Source organism: Platalea leucorodia (genome assembly GCF_965183815.1).
Source record: "Platalea leucorodia genome assembly, chromosome: Z".
NCBI lineage: Eukaryota > Metazoa > Chordata > Aves > Pelecaniformes > Threskiornithidae > Platalea > Platalea leucorodia.
In genome coordinates this window covers 49,967,037-49,994,938 of record NC_138858.1, presented here as the reverse complement: position 1 = coordinate 49,994,938, position 27,902 = coordinate 49,967,037, and the positions used below count along the sequence as shown (strand labels likewise).

Genomic DNA, 27,902 nt, shown 5'->3' with positions numbered 1-27,902 from the left:
AAAGATGCAGTACTTCAGAAGTGTCAGAAACTCTTAAACTTAAACCTTTATTATGATGGTGTAAATAATGTGAAGATAGATTGCACATCCTCTACATAAGACTTTGTGATTGTATTTGTTCTTTTCAGGATGCATTTTTGTTTTTGCAATCTGAATTAATTATATTTCAGGCTCTGCATATAAAAAAAGCTATATGAGTGGTCTTTAGTGAGATACTGCTTTTGCACAAAGATATAAATGTATGAGAATTTGGCAATATTAACTGAAGTCTTTGAGCTCCATAAATAGTAGTATTAATTTAAAATTTTCCACTTTCTATTTTCATGTTCGTACTACAGGAAAGTAACTTAGCAAGCTTATTTTATAAAACTCCTAAAGAAAACACCAAATTCAGATTCCAGTTTTAAGAAGTTCAGAATGTCAAACATATTGTAGCTTTAAACAATATTTTAGGACAATATTTGAAAAATATGCACTCAACGCTTCTCACTCATATCTTCGGTGCTTCTCCTTCTATCCATCATGACGAGTCTTAAATGTAACTACTACTGATCAATCCTGAAAACATTAATGGTCATGTGTAAAATGTGCAAGTGACCAAGCGTATTTCAGTCAGCTACTTGCTAGAGAAGTACATGTTCAAGGGTGGAATTAATCTCACCTAACTGGCTACCTAAAAGCAAGGCACATAGTCTTGGCGAATCACCTAGGCCCCTTGAGTGGAAAGACATAGGCACATATTGGTGGGAAGTCATTCCACCACTTTTAGGCTGAAGTGACATGTGGATGGGTGTGTGTCTCTGTCTTGCTTCAAAATTCCTCAAAAGGGAGCCTTTGTGGTTTGCTGAATGACTGGCTCTTCATTTGAGTTCATTAATGTTAGGCAAGATGAATCACACCCTGTTAGCAAGACTGAGTCTTTCAACTGTAAAGCATGATGAACAACTGGGGTGGTGTTACTGCAATGCACTGACGAAAAGAGGTTGGCCCGTTTATTTTCATTGCACAGTCCTAAACATCAGTCACCTTAGTCACATACAAGTTTTTTTTGTTACTTCTTTGATAAATTAAATACCTAAAGTAAGATTTCTTGAATTTACTCTCATTTACACTTAAACTGCAAAATTTTCTATGGATAATCTGGAACCTACATAGTACTCCCACACTGAATGTGCTTGCTCCATCATTATAACTGTGTGTATATCAGATGATATACATGTGGTCTCATGTGTTTAAACTTCACGGTCCTCCTTGTAAATGGCATAGATCCAAACTTCAGGACAACATTAAAAAAAAAATGGAACTGATTTTTGTTGTGTAATTTCCAATGATTTAAAAGGGCACCTGATTTTCAGAAAGTGGTGGTATGAGAATGGTTGCTCACGGACCCACAGGGATTCAACAGTACTGAAATAAATTTAATTGCCTATTTGAACAAAAATATTTTTTCTATAATGTGGGACTGCATCAAGATAATGACCTAGATGATTAGGCTCTCCAGGGAGTGGTGAAACAACTAAATTAAACTCCCTATTTCAGATGAGATCAACTACAGCTGAATGAGATGGTGTTATGTATCGCACCTCAGGTGGCTCCTCTAATCAATTGACTCTAAGAAATTACACAATTATAATCACAGATGGGCTTGCTCACTCTTCATGGTGTTGATGAAAGAACTTCCCCTGATTTCACTGCACAAGGAATCAAACCCTTGTGCAAAGTCTGTTGTTAACTGCACACACAAAATGTGAAAACAAAGCGAACCTCCATTTCTGCTTCAGTCAGCAGGTTCTCAAAATGGACAGTGTAAACAAATCAGTATCTCTATCTCTCCTCCTAGGGTTGATACAGTTACTATAGAACATGACCATCAATGAGGCATTTTGTGTATGAAAAATACTGATTTTCACATACATTATATATATAAAAGAAGTTCACAAAATTAAATGATAAATAGCTCATGCAAAACACTGATGAAAGCAATAACCATGCTAGAATATGTTAAGTTTATTCCTTTCAACTTACTGTTTATATCCTTAGAAAAACAAATTCACTGCTGCAATAATATCCAAGCATTAGGATTCCTAGAGCAGTGTGTGACTGGAAGCCTTCTCAAATGAATGCTACTGCTATATCACCACCTACTCTTACCTTAGGAGGAGTTCCAGGAAGAGGAGGACGAGTGTGAAAAACAACATTATCTGTAAAAGAATCAAATGCAGAATACTGAGCAAGGTAAGAAATGTACTGCAAGAACACAAAATTTTACATAGGGGACCAACTTTCTAGTTTTTAAATCACATTACAGTGTTTCTCCTGTCTCATCTTCATTGCTTTTGTCTCTAAGGTGCATCAGACTCTGGTTCTTGCTGCCACAGAGACAAAAGTATGTGCAGTGCCTAAACGATTCAAAGGAGCAGAAAAAGTATGGGCATATCCTCTCACCATGGCACTGCTATCCAGTCAGAATGACAGAATGCAGCCTTAGAGAGAGAACACTGCTTCTGGAACAGCATGAGTTAGACAAGGATCAAGCAGAAGCATCTTTTTTCCCCTGGCAGTCAGGGCAAGAGGGAGGACAAGGTCTCATCGGTATTTAACATGACATTAAAGAAGAGACAGGCCAAAGAGCATACTGGACCCCAGGACACTGCCCCCTCCCCCCCCCCCCTTCCCCCAAGTTATCAAGGAATGCCTCTCTGACCCCCATTTTCAGCATCAGGTGCAGCCAATCCCTTGTTCTGCTCTGCTCTCCCCAACACGGGAAGTAACGCCTCATCTACCAGCAACTCACCTGTTGGGTGCACCTCTCACTACACCCAACCTGAATGCCTAGAGCAGCACTGCTGACCTGCTGGCCTCAGCTTGGAGTAAGGACCATTGGAGGAGTGCTGGGACGACCACCCTCTTAGTGTGTGGGCCAAGGAACGCACACTGCCACTCTGAGCAGCAAAGCACGTTTTGGATCTGACATTAATTTAGAGCCAGCAATAACAGGAGTTGGTAGCCTCCCTTAAGCTACAGGATCTGCCTCCATCCTGTACGGTCTGGCAGATCTTAGCTCATTTGAAAAGTTGGAAATTGAACATCTAAATTTTTTTTATCCAACTTTAATCTACCGTAATCTGCACCAACCTACATGGCAAGTGGAAAAAATGCAGACATCTTTATCATCATTAGCATGGCTATTTATACATATCAAAATAAAAGGAATAACTCACCATTTTCTGAGCCAAGTTGTGGACAGGGAATGGTAAGAACCCTTAATAATCCATCTGGTTTGTATGAATAATGCTCAACTAACTACCAGAATGAGAGGGGGGAAAAAAAAAAAAGAGAGAAGGAGAGAAAAAGATATTAAAAGGTAAGGGAGTTATAATTAAATATGTCATCTCTTTAAAATTGTGTGCATATGTACTATAATTGGTATATATTACAGCACATGAACTGGGCACACAGCAGATCTTTACTGCACATGTTCTTACCCCATCTTTACTTCTGTTTAGCAGGGGTGCATGTTTCTGAAGTAGATGGATGAATCTGGAACCTGATCCAGCAACTAGATTTGTAAGACTCAGCATTCCACGCCTGGTTCTGCTACTAACCAGCTTTGCAACTCTGAGCAAATCACTTCTTTTTATACCTCTGGCTTCCTGCCCTCTTTTTTTTTTTTCAAGATGCGTATAACTACAGTGCAGGAATTGTCCTAATATGCAATGCTTTCTTTGGACCTCAAAGTCGCAAAGGGATGTAAGCAGTTAATAAATGTATAGTACCAATAGCTGTGTCCATTTGTGTTCCTGGATTGTCCTCTCCGTGCCATTTTATTATAGGTTTGTTACTGCTATTTTGGCTTTGGTGCAATTAGGTAGAAAGGAGGGGGTCTGTGAGTGAAAGAGTTGCAGACATATTAAAAAAACTTATAAGATAGCATAGTTTCTTTTAAATTTCCAGTGACTCCAGGAAACAAATACACAGGACACTTACACGAAAGGCTAAGAATTAATATATGCAAGTAAAGACTGATATTTTAGATTTGTGACTCACTTTACTTGTTTTAATAGAATTTTAAGCAAGAGGACATAAGAGATTTCTGCAGGGGTTTCAATTCCCTTAGCATTTTCAATTTACACAGTCATTTCTCCAGTATTCAGTTGTATTAGCAACTATAGCGTAGTCAACTATGCATTCCTTAACTGCTTAATATTTTCCAGGGTTCAGACATATTGTGGTGGTAGCCCTCAGCAAACTATGCTTTTTCAGCCTTGAAGGTAGAGAATTTCAAAGCTAAAGAATGCAGCATGTGTACAGCATCCTAAACCATCCCCTTTGTGCTTCCTAGAATTCTGTTTATTCCTGTCACAAAGGACATTAGCAAAAGACTATACCTAACATAGCTATTATTGAATATGGTCACTTGCAAATGCAAACGGTTTTCCATTCTAGAGAATGTTCAGCTAACTGAATAATAATTACAGCAATGCTGAACTCAGCCAAGCTGCAACATCACATTTAAAAATGATTAAACTCTCTACACTTACATAACTTTCTACATTAACATATATTTTCTTCATGTATAGAAACCACATGAAGTTGGAAACATATGACAAATAACCTGCCAAAACATGTTGCTGTTTAGCTAAAGGCTGTTGTCACACAGCAAAGTAAAACAAGCTGCCTTAGTCAGTTATATGGAAACATGATGACAGATATCCAAGTGATTCAAATTTAACAGACCTGCCAGAGGGTGTCAAATCTTTTTCCATCCGGTATGGAGAGCTTTCCTGTCTTATCTCTGTCAATACGGTAATGCAGTACTTTTCCATCATTCAGCAGACACAGGGCATAGGAACCATTGCTGTCCCTTTCTCGGATACTGTAGGAATAAGAGATTTTCAGGGTTATTCTTTACTGGGAATGAGCATATGGGTTGAAATTCTTTTTTAAATTACCCTTTCCTTTAAGCTTCTGAAATAAAAACAAAGCAAAAGCAGCACTGCAACTTCTGAAGACATTTTGTTAAGCCTTTCATTTATTTCTTAGTGTCATTTGTTTTTAGATAGAATTCCCTGAAGTTTCTTTTTTTTCTCCCCCCAGAAGGCAAGAGATGACAGCAGAAAATCCACGATGTGGAGCTCTTTGCTAGACAGCTACAGAACACTGTGCAGTGCACAAAGCACTCTCTGAGCAAGGAAGCGCTTGAAGGCTTTTGCACTGCTGGCCTACAAAGCTCACGGTAGTCTGAGGCCAGGATCCAGCATATACAAACAGCTACACTTCAATCTCCCCTACAGTGGACCTAAAATTAAAAGCAACAGATAAGTGCCTTCATCAAAGCAAGATTTCTCTCTCATATCTTTTATTTTGAAATAAAGAGATGACAGTAAGGGTAGAAGATAAAATACCTAAAGAATATAATTTGAAATACAAATAAAGGGAAAATCTTCATGCACTGAAACAGCTCGTTGTTTGGCTGGGGATTTAAATTAAATCACACATTTCTGTAATCATCAATTCTTATAATTTCTGTAAAGATGGAATGCTTTGTTGCAGATTTCCCATAAAATTCACACAAAGTTTCACATGGTATTGGGGTATATATCTGGTCTAAACTTCACCAGGGAGAGATCATGGAATGTAACATAAAAACATTGTCTAAAATTTATAGGTAGCCAGGATGATCTCCGTCTTCCAGGAGATCTGCAAGCAACATCTGAGATGCCTGTAAAGCGTTGCAGAGTTGTTTTACATGTACTCAAGGCTAGCTCACACTGAGACGAGCATCTTCTGGTGACAGGACCCAGAGTAGATAGGAAGTTGCTACTACCTCCATCATAGCTGGCATAGCATTTCTGAGTTTAGAAAATAGGCTTTTTCTTTTAGTTTGAGTTGCCTGTGTTCACTTGCTGATGACAGTGAGACAGCAGCAGAGCTAGACTAAAATTTTCTGGAATAATGGGTTTTTCCTACCAAAACCTCAGATTCAGCAACACTGAAACTTTTCTTGTTCCAGTGTGCACAGAAATCTACTGACTCTCCCTTGAATTTTTAAAAAGCCCTGAAAAGAAATATAGCAGGATATGCTCACTAAGGTGTTGGGAAGCTTTGCTGGTGCAACACTAGTACTTGCTATCACATCTCAGAAGATTGCAGAGGCAAGCATTAAATTCTGCTCCTCAGCTGACTCACTCAAGGCTGAACTAAAATTGTGTTTTGTTTGAACTACCTAGACAACTATTTTTTCAAGCAGAGTGATTCTTGTTGCCTAAGATGTGAACAGGACACTGGCTAAAGGAAAAGGGAAGTAGGGTCAGTTTTTTTTTTCAGAAATCGAAGTAACTTGCCTAGTGTCTCTAAAGCAACATGAAAACACATTGTGGTTTTTCATGACATGCAGGTATTTTCTCAGCATGCTGATTTCCTGTGATGACTGACCAGTGGAAAGCAAAAGGTTCTGCTAAAATGAAGAATGACTTTTACTTTGTCTTCTTCCGGCTTGCTCTTAGCAAATAAGGCTTGAAAAAATATTTTTGGAACAGAGGGCATTGTTTCTAAAACACAAATGAATGGCATTTCATTGCATTCAGACTTCTGTTCAGAATACAGCACAAGTAAGATTATAAAAATGCAATGGATTGTTTTCCGCTAACAGTCATGTTTCACATGGGGAAACGGTGACTCCAATATAATTAGCTCTACCAAAACTGATTCTCATTTGGAAGAGCTGTTACTATCACAAGAGGCATCGTAAACATTTCTTGAGAGCACAGGCATCAATGGGAGAAGAGAGTCCTGATTTCTGAGGACCATGGCACAAATCCAAACAGCCCTATCGGTATCCAGTGCAGGATTTAGGCAGAGTTCAGGTTTATAAGGTTGTAGTTGCATTTCTGAGCTCTTCCTTCCCCCAGCCCAACAGCTACGTGACCCTGAAGACATCTGCAGTTCACAGTCACAGCAACTTCTGTTGGACAGCTCTATCACTGCACATGCAAAAAATCTCCATTCTAACACTTATGATTGACCAGGGTCCAGAGGGAGCCTCACTCTTGTGGGGTTACGGTCCAGGTGTTTTTTTAACCTGTAGCCAGTCAACTCCAGCACAATTTGGATCCCTACAAAACACAATAACAGGAGGCACTGTCTATCTTCCAAAACATGTCTGAAGAGCGGAAGTATCAAAAGCATTGAAGCAACAGCCAAATGATGGCCTAAGTCTTAGTTTTGGCAACCAGATCCCTTACTGGTCCAAAAAGCACTCTCGCAGAACCTACCATCACAGTCCAAACCAAAAACTACTACGGCCTCTGGTGACAAGGACTGTCACAGGCCACGTTTCACAATTTCATTTTGGTTTTGTAGACTGTGATAATGGCTGTCTAGGTTAGGCTAAGCCTCCAGAACTCCAGCTGGGTACACAGTATCCAGTACCTTACAGTTACCATAAAAAATGGAATCAAGGAAAAAGGCTGTTCCAACTGAAAGGTTATAAACTGAAACCTCTTCAAATGGAAATCAAGGTTTTCACATCTTCTTGATGGTGCTGCCTGCACCAGTCAGGGTCATCATGTCAGATTTGGGGTCTCTCTTCGCATATGGAAATTTTCTTCTATGAAAAGTAACAATTTTCATAATTTTGGAAAAAAATCCAAAATTCCAAATGTACTATCTACCTTAACATGCGCTGAAATTACACACAATATTTACTGTTCTTCAATACAAACTGATAACAAAAAAAATCTTAATTCTTAAAAAGCTATATTTTTTTAAAAAGCATTCTGGCAAGGAAGGAAGTCAGCAGTGAAATATCACCTTGTCTTCCATTTCATGCCATTGCAGAGAATTACAGATCTACAGAAGAAAAACATAAAAGATAATAAACACCTATAAACAATATTGTCCTTTCCTCCACTGAGATTAATCAGAAACATGAACAACTTCACTGAGAGCAACTTTGAATTCATAGATATATTAGAAAAGCAACAAAGTATCTCGATTTTCTATGACATGCATTTTAAAACAGCAATTTAGAAGGAACTGAGAAACTCAAATTGTTATATGATGAAATGCAAAGAAGGTTTAGTTATTGATTTTAATTTCATGTAATCTATGAGTATTTTTTATGTTTTTGTGAATGTAACCCAAATAGCAACCAATAACTATCTGGAGTATCATTATAGACTGTGTAAGTAGCTATCCATTCTCTCCTTTGGTAAAGTCTCTATTTTTGCTCAGAAGCAAAAAGAAAAATATCCCAATTTTTTCTGCTTCCAAGTGAAAAGCCAAACGATCCCTTTCTTTCTAAAGGAAAAAATCCCTAAGGGTAAAAAAAATAGATTGCTATTACAACATGCCTCATTGACTGTGTAGAAAAAAAGAAGTCACAGCATTTTACAGTGGAGAATAACGAAGAAAATAAACTAGCAAAATGCTTGCTTTAGGAATGGCGTGAAATTATTCTCAATCCTGAATCCAAGGGTGTGTTAAAGTTTGTTCTTGGCCTTGCTTTGCCTTCTCAGTGATAGCAGCTTCTTTGATGCTAGAGATACTGACATTCCCCACTGCTGATCACGCTCCAGCCATTCCCTGCTTGTCTGCCCTTATGACCATCTCTCTTGTAATGCTATTAACAACATGGCTATTCATTATCACTTCAAATATCTGCAGCACACTGCACATGTTCCAAGTTAGAGGGCAGTAAGGAATGAACTTTGTGCCATCTGTAAAAGGATCATACAAAGGAAAAACTGGATTGACTACAGTCTTCATTTACATCATTTCTTCTCCCCTGTTGAGTAACATATTCAAAGCTGCTTCAGAAATGTCAGCACACTACAGAATTTAGGAGCTAGCTCAGCCACACACTGTTGCTATCCACAATGGAACCTAAAACTTCATCTCCTCATAAGGCTAATGTGGTGTGCTGCACAGTGATGAAACACCTTTGCGAGAAGGATTGCATCACCGTAGTCTATTTTGCTGGCACTGCCCTGCCAGCAAAATACACTAACCTCCACCAAAACCCTACCAAATAGCTTTGCTGTATAATTGCACCTGCAACAGGGGATCTTCTCAGTACAGCTGTCTCCATCAGGGATTGCATCTTTTCTTCAGCACCTGTGCTGCTGAAGCGCACAGCGCAGAGCTAGCCTCTAGAAGCCGCAGCCCTGCTGCAGTGGTCTGCAAGTGGCACCTAACTATGTACCTAACTGAAGATCAGTAAACAGCTCTCCCAAAGAGCTGTAGGCATCATCCAGGCTGCTGTGGAGGGGAATACAGCACCTTCAGAAACATGGTTCACTGCCTGTATTTCATCATTTATCTTGGGAAATTTTTATGGTCATCTAAGCCTAGCAACTGCTTGGCATTTTGAAGAGGAACGTCATCATTAATTAATATCCCTGAATTAAGGCCATATTTAGTAGGACTGTTTTCACCTTGTCTAATGTCAACAATGTCCAGTTCCATTTACGGATACAAACATAATACTGAAAGATTTATTTAAAGAACACTCTCCAAGGTCAGCTAAACCACCTAGCTCAGGATGCGCTCCAGTAGTGGTAAATTACTAGAGGAAGACAAAAGATTAGTGTAAATACAGATTGCTACATGTATTGGAAACACAAATTTTTGGTCAGACAAAAGACAAGAAAACTCTTACAGACAACTGCACTTCAAAACTTGTTATTTTGAAATGGTGTTACTAGTGTTAACTATTGTGACATAGCAAGAGACAGTTTAGTCTCTACATGTCATGAGATGCCATGATGAGTAGTGCTGTGAGTCATTCTAATAGTCTAAGCTAGTTTTGTCCTCTTTAGTATATCTCGTTGCATATTGTAGACATTCTTGTGATATTAAAATTATTTTTTATTTTCCTTTTACACAACTGTTCACATTTTATGTGAACTACATATGGCTATGAATCCATATAAGAGGTTTATACAGACTAAACTGCTAATTATGCAATGCCTTCACTCACCTTTTCCTTATTGTTTAATTTTTAAGCTTAACAGTATTTCTGAAGTTTATCTCTCCTCAGCTTCAGAATTTCTGGTTCGTAAGACATATGCAAGATCACATGTTCGTGTAACTGAAATGGTTACTACTGATGACAAACTAAGATGTGCCAAGAGCTACCTCACATTTACCACAGTTGTTTCCTATGTGAAACTGCAGAGAAAACTAACATTTCTTATACTGCTGGTCTGTTACTATTAGCAGATTTTTAGTTTATTTTTCAACTGGTCTACACATGCATGCACTCACATAGATAATATTAACAATATTACCAATAATATTATTAAAATATTAATAACAGTATTAATAATATTAATAGTATTATCTGTGATCATCGAGGCAATATTGACCATTATGTTCTACAATTATGCCCCCTACCAGGTAAAGTCTAATGAAAAAACAGAAGTCTGTTAAGAACCAGCACCCTACATAGCATGGAAAGTAGTGTTAGCGAAGCTAACAGGGGCTTGAGACTTAAATAAAGTTCTCTGTTTTCAGTTGCTCTTCAGGTCGTTTTAGAGATATCATATTTTCCTTCCATTCCACTGCTATAGTTTTTTATCCAAATTTTGTTGCTAGAGTGGCAATCTTTCATGAGTGTTCTTCCCAGAAGAAGTGGGCACTGCTTCCTCTTTCACATCATTTCATGACATTGTTTCTATATTTGTCTTTGAAAACAAACTCCATAGCACCTACGTACATCCTTATTTCACTGACTTTTCAGTCACAGCAAAACCTTTAAAAAGACCTTTAAAAATTCCCTAGTAAAACACGCAGTTTCATAAAATTATAGAATCTTTTAGGTTCAAAAATACCTTTAAGATCATCAGGTCCAACCGCTAACCTCGCACTGCCAAGTCCACCACTAAACCATGTCCTTGAGTGCCACATCTACACATCTTTTAAATACCTCCAGGGATGGGGACTCAACCACTTCCCTGGGCAGCCTGGTCCAATGCCTGACTACCCTTTCGGTGAAGAAATTTTTCCTAACATCCAAACTAAACCTCCCCTGCTGCAACTTGAGGCCATTTCCTCTCATCCTATTGCTCGATACTAGGGAGAAGAGACGAACACCCACCTTTGTACAACCTTCTTTCAGGTAGTTGTAAAGAGCGATAAGGTCTTTCCTCAGCCTCCTTTTCTCCAGACTAAACAACCCCAGTTCTCTCAGCTGCTCCTCATAAGACTTGTGCTCTAGACCCTTCACTGGCTTCGTTGCCCTTCTCTGGACACTCAGTTAGCTCAGAACTTTTCCAGCAGCTTGGATGAGTTGCAGTGTTAGATTTACGATGCTATTTGTGACATTTTGAACTGCAAGCAGGAAGCTTTTCAACTATTTCCATATTTATTAGATAAAAAAAAACCCTAGATTTGATAATCTTGTAGTGCTGCAAAGCAGCGCTTAAGAAACCTAGGCGTTAGATTTGTACTCACAGAGACCACTGTACTGGATTTTGTTTCAAGGTCAGACAGTTAGCAGATTTCTGGTGTAATGAAGTTCTAGAGACCCTTGTAAAAGAATATACAGAAATATTCTAGCCTTCTAAAATTTATTATTTTTTCCATAATAAACAAGATTATTTTTGTCATATACCAGCACCTGCTTGTGGACTTGTTGAATAGCCTTGGAGTACTTCATCTCATTGAAAATCTAGTTTCCCTCTATCCCAGGCTCCAATTCCTACTCAACAAGTGAACTTCTCTTAGAAATTAGATGTTTCTGAGTTCTACCTTTCAGTGAGCTACCAGGCTTGAGTGTCTCAACCAATGTGAGAAAAACAGTCCCTAAGTAGCTACATTTATGAGCACAAATTCAGTCGTCAGTCCACAGATGATGTACAGAAGATTCTGACAGACGCTGCTGGTGGGTAAGGAAAAAGTATGTGATGCCCCTGCCTGAAATGTAAAACAATGCACCTCTCTAGCACAGAACAATTTTGCTGCTACTGTTTCAGTTAGTTAACAAACAAGTGGTTTATTTCTCAACACCTGCTGAGCAAGCCCATGTTAGGCAAACCATTGCAGAAAAGAGAAAACCTCTCTGAATTAGACAGTTCTTTCGTTATTTGGTATGAGCCTCTAGGTCTACCGATCTGAGAGCTAGAAAAGCTCTGGAAGGAAAAATAACTGATTTCTGATACAAATGAACAAAACATTTTTTTTCTTGCTGCTCTGGATGCTGAATTATGGGGCAGATGAAGATCTCGCCCTGTTTCTTCCCTGGGAGCATAAGAGTAAATGGCAGCTAAGTGGTTACTGACCTCTAAACCTGCCAGATAGGCAGTCTGTGCAAGAACAATTAATGCACTGGAAACCACCCTACAGATGCAGAAGTAAACAGTGTTCTCCTTAATAAGAGGGACCCAGGCTCAACATACTATCAGTTATATTTTCATATTATTTAAGCTCCAGTGGCGCTTCTCCGAGTTTGAACAGAGCCTTAAAGTTAGCATTTTCCCCTCTATGGGTTTATCTACCTGATATGGAAACAGCCGTCTGAGTTCCAGCAGAACTATGTAAGACATGCACCTACTGACATAACCAGTCCCACGGGAGAAGGTCTGACTGCTCCCTCCACAGCTCATTGACGATGTTACTGCAAACAGCACCAGAAATGTCTCCTACACCATCTCTAAGGAAAACAGGAAAACGCTGGGAAAGTATTTATATTTAAAGCTGTAGGAATGCTTATAAAAGATTGAAAAGAGACTGGGGTCTCTAACAGAGACTGAAAACGTTAAAAAATTACACTCCCTCACTCCAAAGCCCATCCCTGTTAAGAAATATTAGCTAAGGGATCCATTTCTTTGAAGAAAAATTAGCTTCCTTTTTTTTCCCCAAAGAGAAGCACTTTGACCATATAGAAACAAATGTGTGCAAGAGGTAAACTGGAAAACTGCAAGTTTTAATACATGATCAACATCATGACTCAGCTGATATAACATTGATTTGGTAAGCTGTTAATATAGAAAGAAATAATTTTTTAGAAAAAACAGGTCATTAAAAGAAAGGGTTGCTGCTTTGTTTCAGATTACATATCAACCTGCCTCTATGTCTAAAAAGTAGGAAAAGTAACTAGCAAAGTCACAGGGCAATGAAAAGGAGAGGTGGTATGGTAATGCTGTCCTGGTAATCTATGACAGCAACTGTGTTCATCAAATGGATGAAACTGCTCCTGTGCTATAGGGAGAAGCATTCAGAAAAGATGAATCTGTGATAAGGGGAATCTTTGGCTCCACAAACTTTTGTAACAATTTTTTTGTCACAAATGTAATAAAATTTGTAACAAATTTATAACAATTTTTTGTTATAAATGGCTACAAAAGCAACCGGCTAAATGACCCTCTGGATGTGATCCCAAGAAACAGGGAGTATGAGGCTGAAAATGTGAAGATGCATGGCAACTTGGGTGAGAGTGACCGTGAAAGAGAAAAAATTCAAGGACTGAGGGAATGAAAGAGACTTCAAGAAATGAGATGTCAGTACACTCAAAGTATTCACAGGTAAGACCTGATAAGGTTAACTCTACTGGAAATAAAGATTTAGAGAAGTTTCTAGTTTCTGACAACCAAGATTGAAACATGGAAATATATGAAGGTTGCATCTACATTAGCAATTAGTGTGGTGCAGTTACAGCAAATCAGTGAAGTGAAAGAGTTGGTACTGAAGAAGCATATCCATCCTGCACTCACTCCTGCAGTTTTACTCTGGACTAGCTCTAAAAAAGTCAAGGATAGTTGAGTGCTGAAGGAGACTACGTAGGTAGGCAATGAAATTTCCTTCAGGAATTATACAGCTCTGAGTGATCCTTCCTTGGCCATGACCTTTAAGCTTCATTTTCTACCATTATATAAATACTTCCATTTGGCGGGGGGGGGGGGCAGACATGAAAAATGGCTCAGTGAAAACATTGATTTTTTTCAAATTAGGATTTTCCAAAAGAAAAACTTTTTTGTTAGAAGATTCTGACTGGCTCTAGTCGTCACGAGATGATGGCTGTTAGTCACTATCCTAAATGACACATTTGCACTCAGAAAACAGACGATCATGAGGTCGAGTAAGCGCAGACAGTGGCAGACACAAAATGGCGTGACCAAGGTCAAAGCAATTCCTTCTGTTGCTTAACTGCAAAACGAAGCGCCACCGCTGCTCCCAGGAAAACTGACAGTTATAGATCCCAACAGTTGTTAACGCAGGCAGTTTGCTGGTATTTTTACCACGCTGGTAAGTCAGCGCATTGGGTGCAGGCGGCCAGGCTCTGGCAGCGGGCCTGCAGGGGCTCTGTGAGGAGGCCAGGGGCTGCCCTGCGCCGGTCACGACTGGTTCCAGGTGGCACCAGCGGACACCCCTGCGGGGCACCGCCAAGCCCCTCAGCCACCTATGTGGCGCCTCCGCCTCCATGAAAACATCCTTAATTAAGGGCAGAAAAATGCCTGGTAGGCAGCAATGGAGAGAAAAAAAACAAACACAAACCAGAAACAGCAAGGGCAGAGGAGGAGGCAGGGAGGAGGTGCTCCAGGCGCTGGAGCAGAGTCCCCTGCAGCCCGTGGGAGAGGCCACGGTGGAGCAGGTGTCCACACTGCAGCCTTCCAAGCAGGTGGATATTTCCTGAAGGATATTTCCTGCGGAAAGCCCACGCTGCAGCAGGGAACAGCGCGAGGAGGAAGGGGTGGCAGAGCGCAGCTGTTACAGACTGACCGCAGCCCCCACCCCCGCGCTGCTTGGTGGGGAGACGGGCTGGGTGTGAAGGAGTGAAGTTGAGCCTGTGAAAATTGGGGGTGTGGGTGTGTGTGGGGAAGGTGTTTTTTTACGTTTTTGTCCTTGTTTCTTACTGTCCAACTCAATTTTAATTGACAATAAATTAAATTACTTTTCCCCAAGTGGAGTCTGTTTTGCCTGTGCAAGTTAGCGGTACATGATCTCCCTGTCTTCATTTTGACCCACAAGCTTTTCCATCCTGATTTTGGCCCCTGTTTTGCTGAGGAGGGGGAGTGTGACAGCGGCTTGGTGGGCCAAGGTTAACCTACCACAGTCACGTAGTACTGCTTATCAGTTACAAAACAAAGTTCAACGAATTTTTCTTGGTATTGAGTTTCTCTGATGCTCCCTTTAGAATTAAACCTAGTATTTGATTAAAAAACAATGACCCACACTTTTGCTATAGTTTCCCATCTTCAGTTAAGTGGAAACCTAATCTTGGAGACACTTGCTTAGAATAGGAATGATTATGTCATGTAGATCATGCTGGACTGGGACCTCTCACTGTGAATGAGCCGCCTTTTCGGGCACACTCTCATGGGAGATTCATTGAAGGGAACTGTGTAGTAACACTGGTGGCAAACAGCAATACCACAGAAAAAAGCACTCACAGAAATTTTCCATTGTTTCTTGACCCAATGAGGATACGGTGTTCCGACTCTTCCCGAGAGATCCTCCCGTGGAACCACGGCATCTTCTCATGGGCTGTAGTGGCAATCAACTTCTCCAGCTGAGGCTTTTGACTAATGATAGCTTGTTCAAGGGCATGCCCCTAGAGAGTGGTAAAAACACAGTGGGACAGTCAAACTGTCTTCTGCAATAAAAACACAACAGGTAGACTTACAGTATTGGATTGCCTTTGGGACATCCAAAATCTGCACGTATTCATTGTATGTGAGGAAAAGATTTGGTTGCTATAAAGATACTAAACCAGAAATTAATGTATGGTAATCTAAACATCACAAAGCTGGGATTCTTCCTTTACCTCTGAGAAATGGAAGGAAAAATAACCAGTAAATTGAGCCCTTAATATATCAGTATTTCCACTGAAAATTATGTCATCTTTTTATGTTACTGACACATAGCTAAATACACTTAGTGTCACTCTGAGATGTCATAACATACCTCCATACTACATATCCTATGGCAGTTTACTGAAATAAACTGAACATGCTTTGTATTGTTGTCAATGTTGAAAAGATCAATGCAAATTTCCCAAAAGCAGACAGGACAGTCCCAATTTTAGAGTGAACTATGTTCATATTTTAGGTATAATCTACACACTTCTAAACCCATCTATAACGTATCACCTCTAAATTTGGCCCAGAATCTGAGGGCAAAACCCCCTAGTTTCATCAGTTTTCAACTTGAGTTCATCAACTTCCTTCTAGACTGGGCTCAGACTCATCAGAAAAAATTGTAAACCTCGGCACTTGTAGCAAATATAGTATAAGTTTCAGTTTTTTCCAGTGTGGGCATTGCTCCACATATTTTACAGAGCAGAACACACAGGGTTACTTGCTAGTACCAAACAGATGAAAAACCCAGTGTAACTCCATGATGTTCACAATGATAACTCATGGCATCTCAAGGTGAAATAATATTCCTGTTGTAGCCTCCTACACTAGTGTTTCCATGTTAAGACTGGCTTCCTCATAGTCATGCTAAGGAAGAAATCCAGTCTCTCTTCCTCAGCATGGAACATTCCTGCTTGACACATGCAGTACTGAAGACCTATAGGCAGTGCTCTGCAGTTAAGAAGCCAAGTTCTGTTTTCGACGTAATCTAAATAACCATCACAGAAACAAGGCCAGATAAGAGGGGAGGATGTAAAACATGTCACCATGTCGCCATGTCAGCCTGCACATCAATCCATAAAAATTCAGAATCGAAAGCAATCAAATAAACCATTTCTGTATCTTGTTCATTATATCTATTAATTTTTGGTGCACGTGGAAATCTAACGACATAAGTCAATGCAGTGCTAGATAAGGTTACGCTAGCCCAAGACATCATAAAAATCCCAAGTTTTGTAAAATTTCAGGAAAGCTGAAATTACTGCATGTATTGGGGGAAAAAAACCCCACTGTTCAAAACTTAAACAGCTGTGATTCCATTATTCCAAAAATACTACATAGTAGCAGCAACAGCTGGAAACAAACACTGCGATCTCTTTTTCTCCTAACTCAAACACCACTTTACAGCAAAATCAGCCAGGATTTACCTGCAAATTCCAAGTTTGCTTGACATACTCTCTGATGAGGTTCTCTTTTAAATCTTCAAAGGGTCCTGTTTTGGGTTCAACACCTGGTGGTCGGTTGAAAGGTTTTCTCAGTAGACAGATAAGGCCATCTGCCTCCTCTGAGTGATAGTTAATGAGTTCAGCAGGACTGGCGTGTGACTTGCCTCCTGCAATAGCATATGAGCCACTCAGCTCCCTCTCAATTGTATAATGATGAACCTTCCTTCCGTGGGCCAAGGATAAGGCAAAGCCTCCCAGGTAATTCCGGCTTTGGCGGAGCAAGTATAGCCCGTCACTCACTCCTCCTTGCATCAGATACTCCTCAGCTTCTTCACGCGTAATATTGCCAAAGAAGTATGGCAAATGGTTAGCAGGGTTCGCCATGCTGGAAGCCATGCTTTTTCTCTTCCAAGTAGCAGACTTAGTATTCTATATCTGAAAAGCAAAGACAGAGACATGAGTATCAGTTGAAAAAAAAAAAGAGGATAAACCAGTAATGTGGCAGTTCACATGTGGTATGTTGGTAATATATTTTTTAAAAGATTTTGGGACTAAGATCACATTTTTGTTTTTATCTTGTCAGAAGTTGTCTTTTTAAATGCCAATAGAAAGTTTTTCCTTGTTATATAGCAATATAAAAGTTTCCTATAACTGCACAGGTTTCCTTTAACTTTTTCACTCTCGGCTCCTTTGCCTAGTCACATAGAGGTCCTGATATTTTCACTTGCCTGAATGTCTCTATCCATCCTTTTGTACTGGCCTTGAGGTGCTTCCCAGTAAAAGGAAATAACTAGGTAAGAAAGATTCAGTGAGAACAGTTTTTCATTCCAGTTTTGTGCCATTATAATTTTGCTTATAAGAGTAGCTTATGCCAGTATGTGGGCTGAGTACGGACAAAAGTCCTTTATATTAAAATAGTTAACATTCCTCTCCATGGAGATTTACCAATTTTTTTTTAATGGTAAAAAAAAAAAAAAGTGACAGTGTCATTTTGAACAGTTTAATTTCAAACAGCTTATATTGAAATAACACGAAGGCGCACTACCAACAAAAACACAGAAGAGAATCAAGTTCAGCATCTCCGAAGAAAAATAGTGAATATAACAGAAATGGTTTCAATTCTGTTATTCTTAATTTAACAATAAAAATAACCTCATATATATTTAATATATATATCTTATATGTATATAAGAGATTATATTATGATATGGATTAATATATGATAGATTTTCAAAAAATATGCACAAGGACTCTATAGAACTCTAGCTACAGGAATACTGTTCTTCTTATGTCCTGTCTTCCCTGAGTTATCCCAGCCCCTAACCTACACTGTCAGCAGACAAATTTATTTTCATTAAACCTCACGGCATATATACACTGCCTGGACAGGTAAGTATTGTGCTGGAATTACTTTTGTCTCTTCCAAGTTATTGAAGAGGAGACATCAGAACACAAAATCTGAATTTGGTGTATTATTCATATTTGTGAGATTCAAATGACTATGTAATGGATACTGGGAAGAATACCCCGGCTACCTGCTGATAACATCTAAGTGGATCAGAAGCGAATATATTGACACCAGTGAGACCTGTATTCTTGCAAGAGTATTTGCAAGCCCTTTTTTGCCATATGAAGTAGTCCACAACTGCAATTACTTATGTAACCACAAGTTCACCAGTGGAGTCATTAATTGTTTCCTGCAACATTACGAGTTTTTCATATACTTTCTCCTCCAAATCCTTCCCCAATCCAATCACTGTTTAATCAGGACGGGCCACAGACTGTTACATCTACAGTGTATGGGGCATAAGAAGGAAGGAACTCCATTTAGGAACAGTTCAACATCTTCTTTCAGTCTAGAAAGAAAAGAAAGATCCCACTAAGCGTTATTGCCTGCATATCTGTAAAATGACTTCATCTGAAAAATTACTTTCAGAGAACGTGTGAAATGCTGAATAAAACTATCAGTACGTGCTTATGTTTGTGTTATTTCTGTGTGTTAGATTAAACTTTTCCTTAGGAAATAACTCACAACTTCATCGCCAGAATTTTTATTTCCCTGTCTTTTAAGTTCAGTTGTGACAACTCGATATTGAAATACTCTCAAGTATACAAAATAGGTGACAACCTCTGTTATCTGTACTGTATTATGCAAATTTTGGGCTAACTACACATCACGAAAAGTGTATCAAAGGGAAAAACACTGTTGTTTCTTTGTATTTACAAGATTACTGCACATCTTGTATTCTTTTTTTCCCATGCATATATATTAAGTAAAATGTATATATACTGAATATGAAACCCATGAACATTAACCTACAAAATACTGTTATCTGTGTTTTATTCAGGTTACTGCAGCTCTCCTTTCCTACCTTCCATTACTTTGGCTAGAAGTGGACAAAACAATCAGAAGTTCAATTTCTGTTTCTATTGCTGTGCAAGATATAGCAGTAAAAACAACGTGCCCTTCACAGTTAAACGAAGGGCACGATTTTGGGGAAGCCATGTAGCAGTATGTGGAATCAGAATTAAATAATTCAGGATGCATGTGAACGGGGTTACTAGACCTCTCAGCTTGCAGCTGGCCAAAGCGTGCAACTGAGCTACCTGAGCATAGGTGGAGAGGATTTCATGGAAGATCATGTAAGAGGGGAGGGTCCATACTGCAAAGCTGCAACTGAGGAACGGATGTCCTAACGTAGGGCCTTTTGGCACATGGTGCTTCAGGCTGACACCTTCCCTGGCAGCTCTGCAGCAGGCAGAGCTGTGGCGCGCCTACTGCTTAGTTCAGATATGGCCCATCAGTGGACCGTAGCAGATCTGCTGTCTCTTGCGCCTGGGTCAAGAAACAGTAGAGAAATACCTGTGCTGCTCTGTGAATATGTGAAGAAGCCACACACAAGTCAAATGAACAAGGCTCACACACTATAGAAAACTAGACAGGACACAGTCAGGACAAACCACATGTTGTGCAGATCTTCTGGTCTGCTCCCAGCTCCCCAAAGAAGGGAGACATCAAAGCTGCAGAGGGTTGTCATTGATAGTACAAGGTCCAGTTGGAGGCCAGTTAATAGTGTTGTAACCCAGGGCCAGTACTGGGGCCAGTACTGTTTAAGATCTTCATTAAGGAGGTGGACGATGAGGAGAGTGCACCCTCAGCAAGTTCACAGATGATATGAAACAGGAAGTAGTGGCTGACACACCGTAGGGTTGTGATGCCATTCAAAGGGATGTGGAAAGGCTGAAGAATTGGGCTGAGAGGAATTTAATGAAGTTCAACAAGAGGAAATATCCAGTGGAGCAGGTTTTCCCTCTTTGGGGCATCTGCCTTCCTGGCTGGGTCGCCACTGGGGGCAGCCCCTGACACCCCTGTAATGTTGCTGGTGAGTGGCTGTGACTGCCCGTGGCCTCGCTGCTTTTCAGCAGCCGCAGGCTCTGTCCCCGTGCATTTTGTCCAGAGCTCCCATGGGTGCACACGCAAGGCGTGCAGGCTCCTGCAGGACCTTTGGCTTGCTCTTTGAGCTTTGGCGTGAGGGAGAGCAGCAGCTGTGGGTGCTGAGCACAGGCAGTCCCTTCCAGCGCTCCTCTCTCTGCCCACCTGCGTGGTGCTGCAGGGCTCGTTGCTGCCTGTCCCAGGATCGTGGGCATGACGGGAGTGCCAGGGATATCGGCAGTGATGAAGATCCCCGACAGTTCCCCTGCCTTCCCTGACTGCCTCCTGCAGGTACCCTGTGCTAACCCAGGTGGTGTCTGGGGGAGAGCACGGGGACTTGGGGGTCTTGGGTGTGCCTGCTCTTCCCCCAGAGCCCCCTGACAGCTCATCAGAGCTCACCGCAGCTGACCCAGCTTCAGCACTGGGGAGGTGTGGAGGAGAGCGAGCCTTCCCCTCCTGCTCTCCATCCCTCCCTCCCTGCAGCCCACCTCCAAGGGGGCACAGAGACAGGGGCACAGCCCAGCCCGGCCCTGCATCTCTCTGCCCTGCCCCAGGGCTGTGGCTGCTGCTTCCCAGCCTGCAAGGAGAGACCTTGGGAGACCCTCACCTCCCCCCTCCCACAGCCTTCTGGGGCTTCCTTGGCTTTTCTACTCCTAGCATCAGACAAGCTCCAGCACTTTGCATGTCTCTCCTGGCAGGACAGGTGCTGAGGAAGCCACAGGGGAGAGCAGCTCTGCTGAGAGGGACAGTGGCACAAGCCCGCTGCCCCAGGCAGGGCCGGTGTCAATCTCTTCCCAAGTGTGACAGGATAAGAACTGCCCTCAAGTTGTGCCAGGGGAGGTTTAGATTGGATATTAGGAAAAATTCCTTCACCAAAAGGGTAGTCAGGCATTGGACCAGGCTGCCCAGGGAAGTGGTTGAGTCCCCACCCCTGGAGGTATTTAAAAGACGGGTAGATGTGGTGCTTAGGCACATGGTTTAGTGGTGGACTTGGCAGTGCTAGGTTTACAGTTGGACTCCATGATCTCAAGGGTCTTTTCCAACCTAAATGTTTCTAGGATCCTGTGATTTTATTAATCTGAAGGTCATTACTAATATGGAGGCTTTGAATGCTATAATTCCTGTTTCCTTCATTCCTACTTACTTATTTCCCTCAGACACCCCCATGTCACCATGTCATTCTTTTTTACTCCACTCTGCACCACAGATACTGCTGGTTAGGAGATGAACATACATCATCCCACCTCCAGCAAAGGGCTCCTTCAAGGCAGGCTCCAAGTCTTCAATCTCACTTTAGGGAAAGGTGGAAGAAAACAGATTTGCTGCTAGGTTTTCAGTAAGGAAAGAGCTTAAATGATGTTCCATCACAATCAAAACAAAAGAACAATTTCTATAATTTCTATTGTATGTGATTCTTTGTGGTCCTCAGCAGCAGAGACAGCTGGGACACAGAGGACACAGCTGCCAAATGTTCATCCTGAGACTGCAGGAGGTTTCCATTGAGATATTGGTGTGGAGGTTAGCCTGGACACAGACACATTGGATGCATGGATGGATGAATGATCCACACTGGCTCTTCACCACCACTGTACAGCTAATTTGGAGAAAAGGCCAAAATAATCCCATACAATTCTCATGCCAAGAATGGTACTGCACTGCAGTACCTGTTCAAAACACCTCAGTAATGTTGTAGTGAACAAAATTAAAACAAAAAAAATGCCACCACACTCTTTATCTGTGGGAATTTATTTTCATGGAAGTATTTTCTCCATACCTTTTGTTTCAGACTTAAAAAAGTGGTAGGACCTTCATGCTAAAAAGGATAAAGAACATTAGAATGAAATTATGAGCTAGTAAAATAAAAGTGGGGTGGGTGGAGAAACTCACATTCCCTGGCTACAAAAGATCCTGATGCAATGGCTACTGAAGTTAAAATTCACTTTGACTTTGATGTGTTTCAGATAAGTCTATTCCTCAGAGTATTGTTTAGTCTCAGATGAGTCTCAGTATTTACTATACACTCTTCAGGATGGGTTACCCAGACGCAAGTTCTCTTTGGTGGTCTGCTTTTTGTGCAATCTGTAATGCCAAGTTTTTCCACTACTGACAATTCAGTATATTTATGAGTATTAAAACAAACACTGAAAAAACTCATATATATCCATTAAGAAGTCACACACAAAACAGAAGTGACAGATATGCACAGCAATAGGACCAACAGCCTCTGAGTAAAATCCCTCTACTCTTTCTAAGAGATGTACCAAACCACTCTCCAAAGGGGGAGCATGTATAGGCATACCAAGTTAAATTGAACTACTCATCTCAGATACAGAAAGCAGAGGAGGTGGTACATCAGGACATTCATTGGGGTTTAAATATTGACCTGGAAATCTAAATGCTCAAAAAACTAGACAGTGCTGAGCTTCATGCTGCTGTTCTGGCAGTGCTGTTGCTGCCAAACTATTAGATTTGAAAATAGTTCAAGTATAACTACAAAAGGTGTAGCCACACCTTTGGGGTCACCTGTGGATAGACAGCAGTAAGGTTGAAGCTGGAATCTGCCCAGTCAGAACTGAGATACAGCGTGTTCACGGAGCTTCCTGTACGCTCATCCTTCAGACTGTGGGACTGGAACTGGTCGTTGTTACTTCTTGCTGGAGCTTCAGTTTTAGTGACCTTCAACTGTCTGACCTGCTAACACATTATGGTGTTGGCATGGACTCTCTTACAATCCACTGGCTGCAGTTCTACACAGGGTTCTTCAATTTCCTCTAAAGCCCATTATGATACGTTTTATGCTAGAAGGGAGTAATCTGTTACCCTGGTCAGGTTCCACTCTGCAAGTGAAAGGGTATTAGTTTTGACAAATTCAGTCTTTATACGCTCCTTTCTAGTAGATGAGTTACAGATGTTATGTCTAGATTCAATAGTTAGCTTTGTAAATGCAATTTGAGTTTGTGGATTTGAGTCAGAACTTCAGTCTTAACTAAACCGAGGCACTCAGAAATGCCACCGTTGTACACAGGTATAGCACTGCTGAAATAGACACAAATTTAACTGTTCCTAAGGATCTTTCTTTTAAGGGCTGTTTACTTCTTATTGAGCAACCTAGTTTTCTTTTACCTTTTTTTAAAGTTGTATTTAAACATGGCAAAGGAATAGAAATAAAAGATTAAAAAAAAAAGAGTTTAATTAAAATTGCCCAAAGATATTTGCTGCTGTGGAAGCCATTGAGACGAATTCTGTATAGTTATTTAAAGACATAGATTGGGTTCTGTCCTCCTCTTCATATTCTTCGACATAAAACCAAACTCTTTCATCCTGAAAAAGTATCATCAGCCCTGTTGGCAAATGTGCAAAGCACAGTGAGTGACTCAGCACCATGTCAACACAGGGGCAGAAACATTGGGCAAGCAGTTCAACTATTCTTCGCTCGTCAGTTACACTGCTCCATCGGACCCATTTTTTAGAAGCAGACACTGTCTAAAAGCTTGCAAAAAAAGGAAGAACTATTTTGCCTTCCAATCCTCTTTTCCTTTTCATCTTTAACTACCACTAATGAATAGCATGCAAATCTCTCCTTGAAACAGCAAATTGCTCTGTGGACAAGGCCTAGTTTCCTATGAAACCATGCACTACAGCCTCCAAACGATAAGCCAGCCTCCTCCTATTAGACTTGCACTTGCACCATCTTCCAAAATTCTCACAAGCACCAACTCAAGTACCCTCAGCTTCATCCTCATCCATTAACTACTGATAGCAGGGAAACACATGCTGCAGCCATTTATTCACTGTTGGCAGGCTTAGAAAAATGGGCACATGTTGAGCTCATGCTTTCACGCAATAGAGGTACTGTGTTGGCTTGTTCTCCTCTAGGCACATTTATTTATTCCCATAAATGATTGATCAGACTATCCAAGAGACCCTCTCCTCTGAGAAATTAGGCCAAATGTGAAAAGCTATCAGGGAGAGCCTGACAGGATGGTGACTGCATGAGCCAGTTTCTTTAGAAAACCCGGCAAAAATAGTTGAAATGTGATCTAGCAGTTCACAGCAAATTCAGAATTTTCTCACGTACAAGAAATACCACAAAGGCCAAAGCTTTTGCCTGTCCCAGCAGGACAATGGCACAGAAACAGTAGATATGGTGGAGTCTTGAGCAGACATCTTGGATTCCTTATTGATACTATGACCTCTGTTAGCAGCAGTCATGGGCAATACCCTCCACAATCTCCAGTTTGTGAAGAGACTTCATTCCAGCACAGATAATGACTTGGCTGCAGCAACCTGCATAGCTGCAGGATGAAATTGCCTATGATATCCCAGAATTGCCCAGAATGTTTGTTCAAAAAGTCATCATTCTTTGGTATCAGTCACAATAAAACATTAAAATACATCTCCTCTTTAAGGTGCTGGATGCTCTGAGCTAAGGGCATCATAAAGACTTCTTCTAATTCTGAGATGAAGTCGGTGAGTAATAATGCACTTTTGGCACGACAGACCCCTCTGTAAGGAGACTACAGTTTCCCTGATAGAAGCTTTGACCAACACATTGAATGAAAGAACAGTAAAAAGGGCTATTCCAGGTGCAAGACTGGTTTGTTTGACTTTGCTTATCATACCTACAAAATGACCTCCCAAAACACAAGAAGAAACAAATATAAGTACAGTCACCTCAGCTACTAGGAGTCTATCAACATGTTCTGTGTGCTTCTCACCTGGGCCAAAACGTGAGAGAAGTAACACTTTCTATGTTTAGTCATGCTGCCTATGCCCTAAGTTAGAGTTATTCACATCTCATCGTAGTGAGAACAAATATAAGTGTCATCTCTGGATTCCTCCCTTCACCTGGCTGCTGTAGGCATCTATCTGATGGTACCCGAGAGGACAGAAACTCTCTTTTAGGCATGCTGTATGCCTATTTCTAAGACCTAGAGTACAGGCAAATGTTCTATTGTCTTAAAAACAACCAGTAAGAGGCTTTTGTTTTATGATGATCTTGAGATACAGTGTTCACTACAAAGCTGCTCTGTTCGACTAACATTTGTTGAAGGCTCATTTAGAGTTTGAGTTCATACAGACCACAAAGTCCATGAACATGAGCCAGCTCATATGGAGGTGACTAAATCCTTCCACTCCCTACAAACCAAAACCATACAGACTTCCACAGAGAGCAAATATTTATGTATAAAACTAAACAGGCAACAAATTCAGATAAAATTTTAAGATCTTTCCAGAGTATTATGACTTCTCACAAAAAGGCAAGGCTACAGCCCACCAGTGACTTCCTTAATGAAAATATATGTCATTATATGTCATATATAAAATTACCATATGCTACTCCTGTAAAATATCAATTAAAAGTTTGTAATTAAATTATGAAAAATATCAAGGCAATATTTTGGGAGGAATACTAGAAACTTCCACTGTCAATGCTCACTATTAGTCTACTCTAGCTGGGTAAGCACTGCGTGGTTTCATCTGCTGACTGTTCTCACTCTGCTACTTCAACTTAAAAGTTTTACTCGGAATGGGAAAAATTCAGTAGTCTAAGTTTATGAAAATTTCCTTCTACAGAAATCTGCATTTCACAGATCAGTCAGAACAACTCTCACATATGATTCCATTTTCTCATAATCCTATGAGTTTTTAGTCAAGATGTTGGCTAAAGGTTAATTTTCTTCACTTTTTTAAAACGCTGTATCTACACTACGCCTAATGCCTTCCTGTCATGGGTACATTTAAAAATGTTGTTCCTTTTTACCAGTTTATAATTTCTAAAACAGAGAGGGAAAAAAAAATCCATTGGTTGCAGTTTAGATGAAATGGCAGTGGCCGTGGTGAGGGACTACCTCCTAATTCTTCAGAACGTAAAATGGAGAAGTTCAAAGCTCAAATAAATAAGAAGGCTTGATATAAAACGCTTATAAAATATGGAGAAGATATCTCAATTATCACTGAAAGAACAGCAGCAGGATCCTTACGATCTCTTAGATTTCACAAGCTGTTTATTTATAACTGTTTCAGACAACAAAGGTCTGATTTAATTTTGCAAAACACGTTTATGTCGATGGATTTAAGGCAAGGTTTCTCCACCATGTCTAATTTATGAAGAATATTCAGTGTGTAGCAATGTTAGGAAATATTTGATCTGATGTAGTGTCCTATGGACATGGAATGAGCCAAATATACACACAAAGCATTAGATAACAGTTAAAAACTTCTTATCTATTTTGGAAGAATTTCTCAGTTTGAGATGGGTGTTCTCTTTTGCTGGACTTTCAAAATCTTGCTGTCCTTTTGGGAGTTTAATACCCTTCTAAGATCAGTAATAGAGTTGAAGAAAAAGTACTTGGATTCACACTTTTCTCCTCCTCTAAATTCCTCCAGGGAACAAACAATGCCGAGCTTGTCAAGTCAGTGCTGTTACAACTGTGAGGCTGTACGATGGAGATTAAGTCCCCAAAGGGCTGAATGTAAGGCTTTAGCCTTGAGAGGGCTGAAGGAAGTGCGGCCGGTTACCTTAGAGATGCGCTTGAGCATAACAGTAAAAGAAGGTCTAAAGTGCAACTCTCCCCGTAGCCACAGAATTTGACTTTTAAGGAAGCTACAAATACAAGCAAATATCATGGTTACCTTACACGAAAGAAAAAAAATATTATGCAAATACATAGGAAAATTAGGTACCCACTTCCCCTCAGGTAACTTCCTCATCAATATTGCAGACAGTGGGTACTCCAGACGTAACGCAAGAGTTCAGTATCATCTCACACACTTCATGCATGCGGGGAAGCAGAATATTCTTACAAAACAGAGGAGCAAAACTCAGAAAAACTCACCTGGGAAGCATTAGAAAGAATCTGTGCTAACCGTACTGCTACCATAAGCTTGCTTCTCTTTCATCTCTTATATTTAGACAAGGATAAAGGTAAAATAATTGTTTTATTGAAAGGTTTGCATAGCAGTGAGCACAGTGTTATTGAGGTACTGATCTCCAATCTAACATAAAAAATTATTAATAGGAGTATGAATATTTCTACAAAGACCAAACAGGAATCTGGAAGGAGACTTAGGGACAGTTGATTGATTAGCTTACTCATCCAACTATTTAGTGAGTAAAAGGATGAAGTGTGACAAAAGATCAAAAGCTATGTAGTAGTGAAGCAGGGTTCTGAATAAGCTCTTTATTTGCACGGTTATTTTTTTCCCTTCCCTTGTTTTTCAAAGTAGTAATCTGTGAGCAATGTATAAAAGTAAAGAAGTAAAGTTTAAAGCAAAGCAAAGCTTTAATGCAAAAGACATAAGAAAGGCTTATTAGTGCAGAATGATGAAAATATGCTGACTGAAACAATTTGTTCTAGCACAGGGTGATATTTTAAGCACGCAACTTGGAACTTCAACAGTTCTCTGGTCACACACAGAGAAAAAATATTAGAACAATGTGAA

At 40.3% G+C, this 27,902-nt stretch overlaps 1 protein-coding gene across 2 annotated transcripts in view; it reads right to left on the bottom strand.

The window, feature by feature from the left end:
• Positions 1-27,902, bottom strand: part of SYK (spleen associated tyrosine kinase) — a 58,407-nt gene that overhangs the window by 19,233 nt on the left and 11,272 nt on the right. For both annotated transcript variants that reach the window (XM_082336583.1, XM_082336584.1), the window contains exons 2-6: positions 17,006-17,458; positions 15,393-15,553; positions 4,738-4,876; positions 3,222-3,303; positions 2,152-2,201 (exon numbers count right to left, since the gene is read on the bottom strand). In XM_082336583.1, the coding sequence (XP_082192709.1) occupies positions 2,152-2,201; positions 3,222-3,303; positions 4,738-4,876; positions 15,393-15,553; positions 17,006-17,419 (846 nt within the window). In that variant the 5' untranslated portion in view covers positions 17,420-17,458. The remainder of the gene's footprint in view (positions 1-2,151; positions 2,202-3,221; positions 3,304-4,737; positions 4,877-15,392; positions 15,554-17,005; positions 17,459-27,902) is intronic.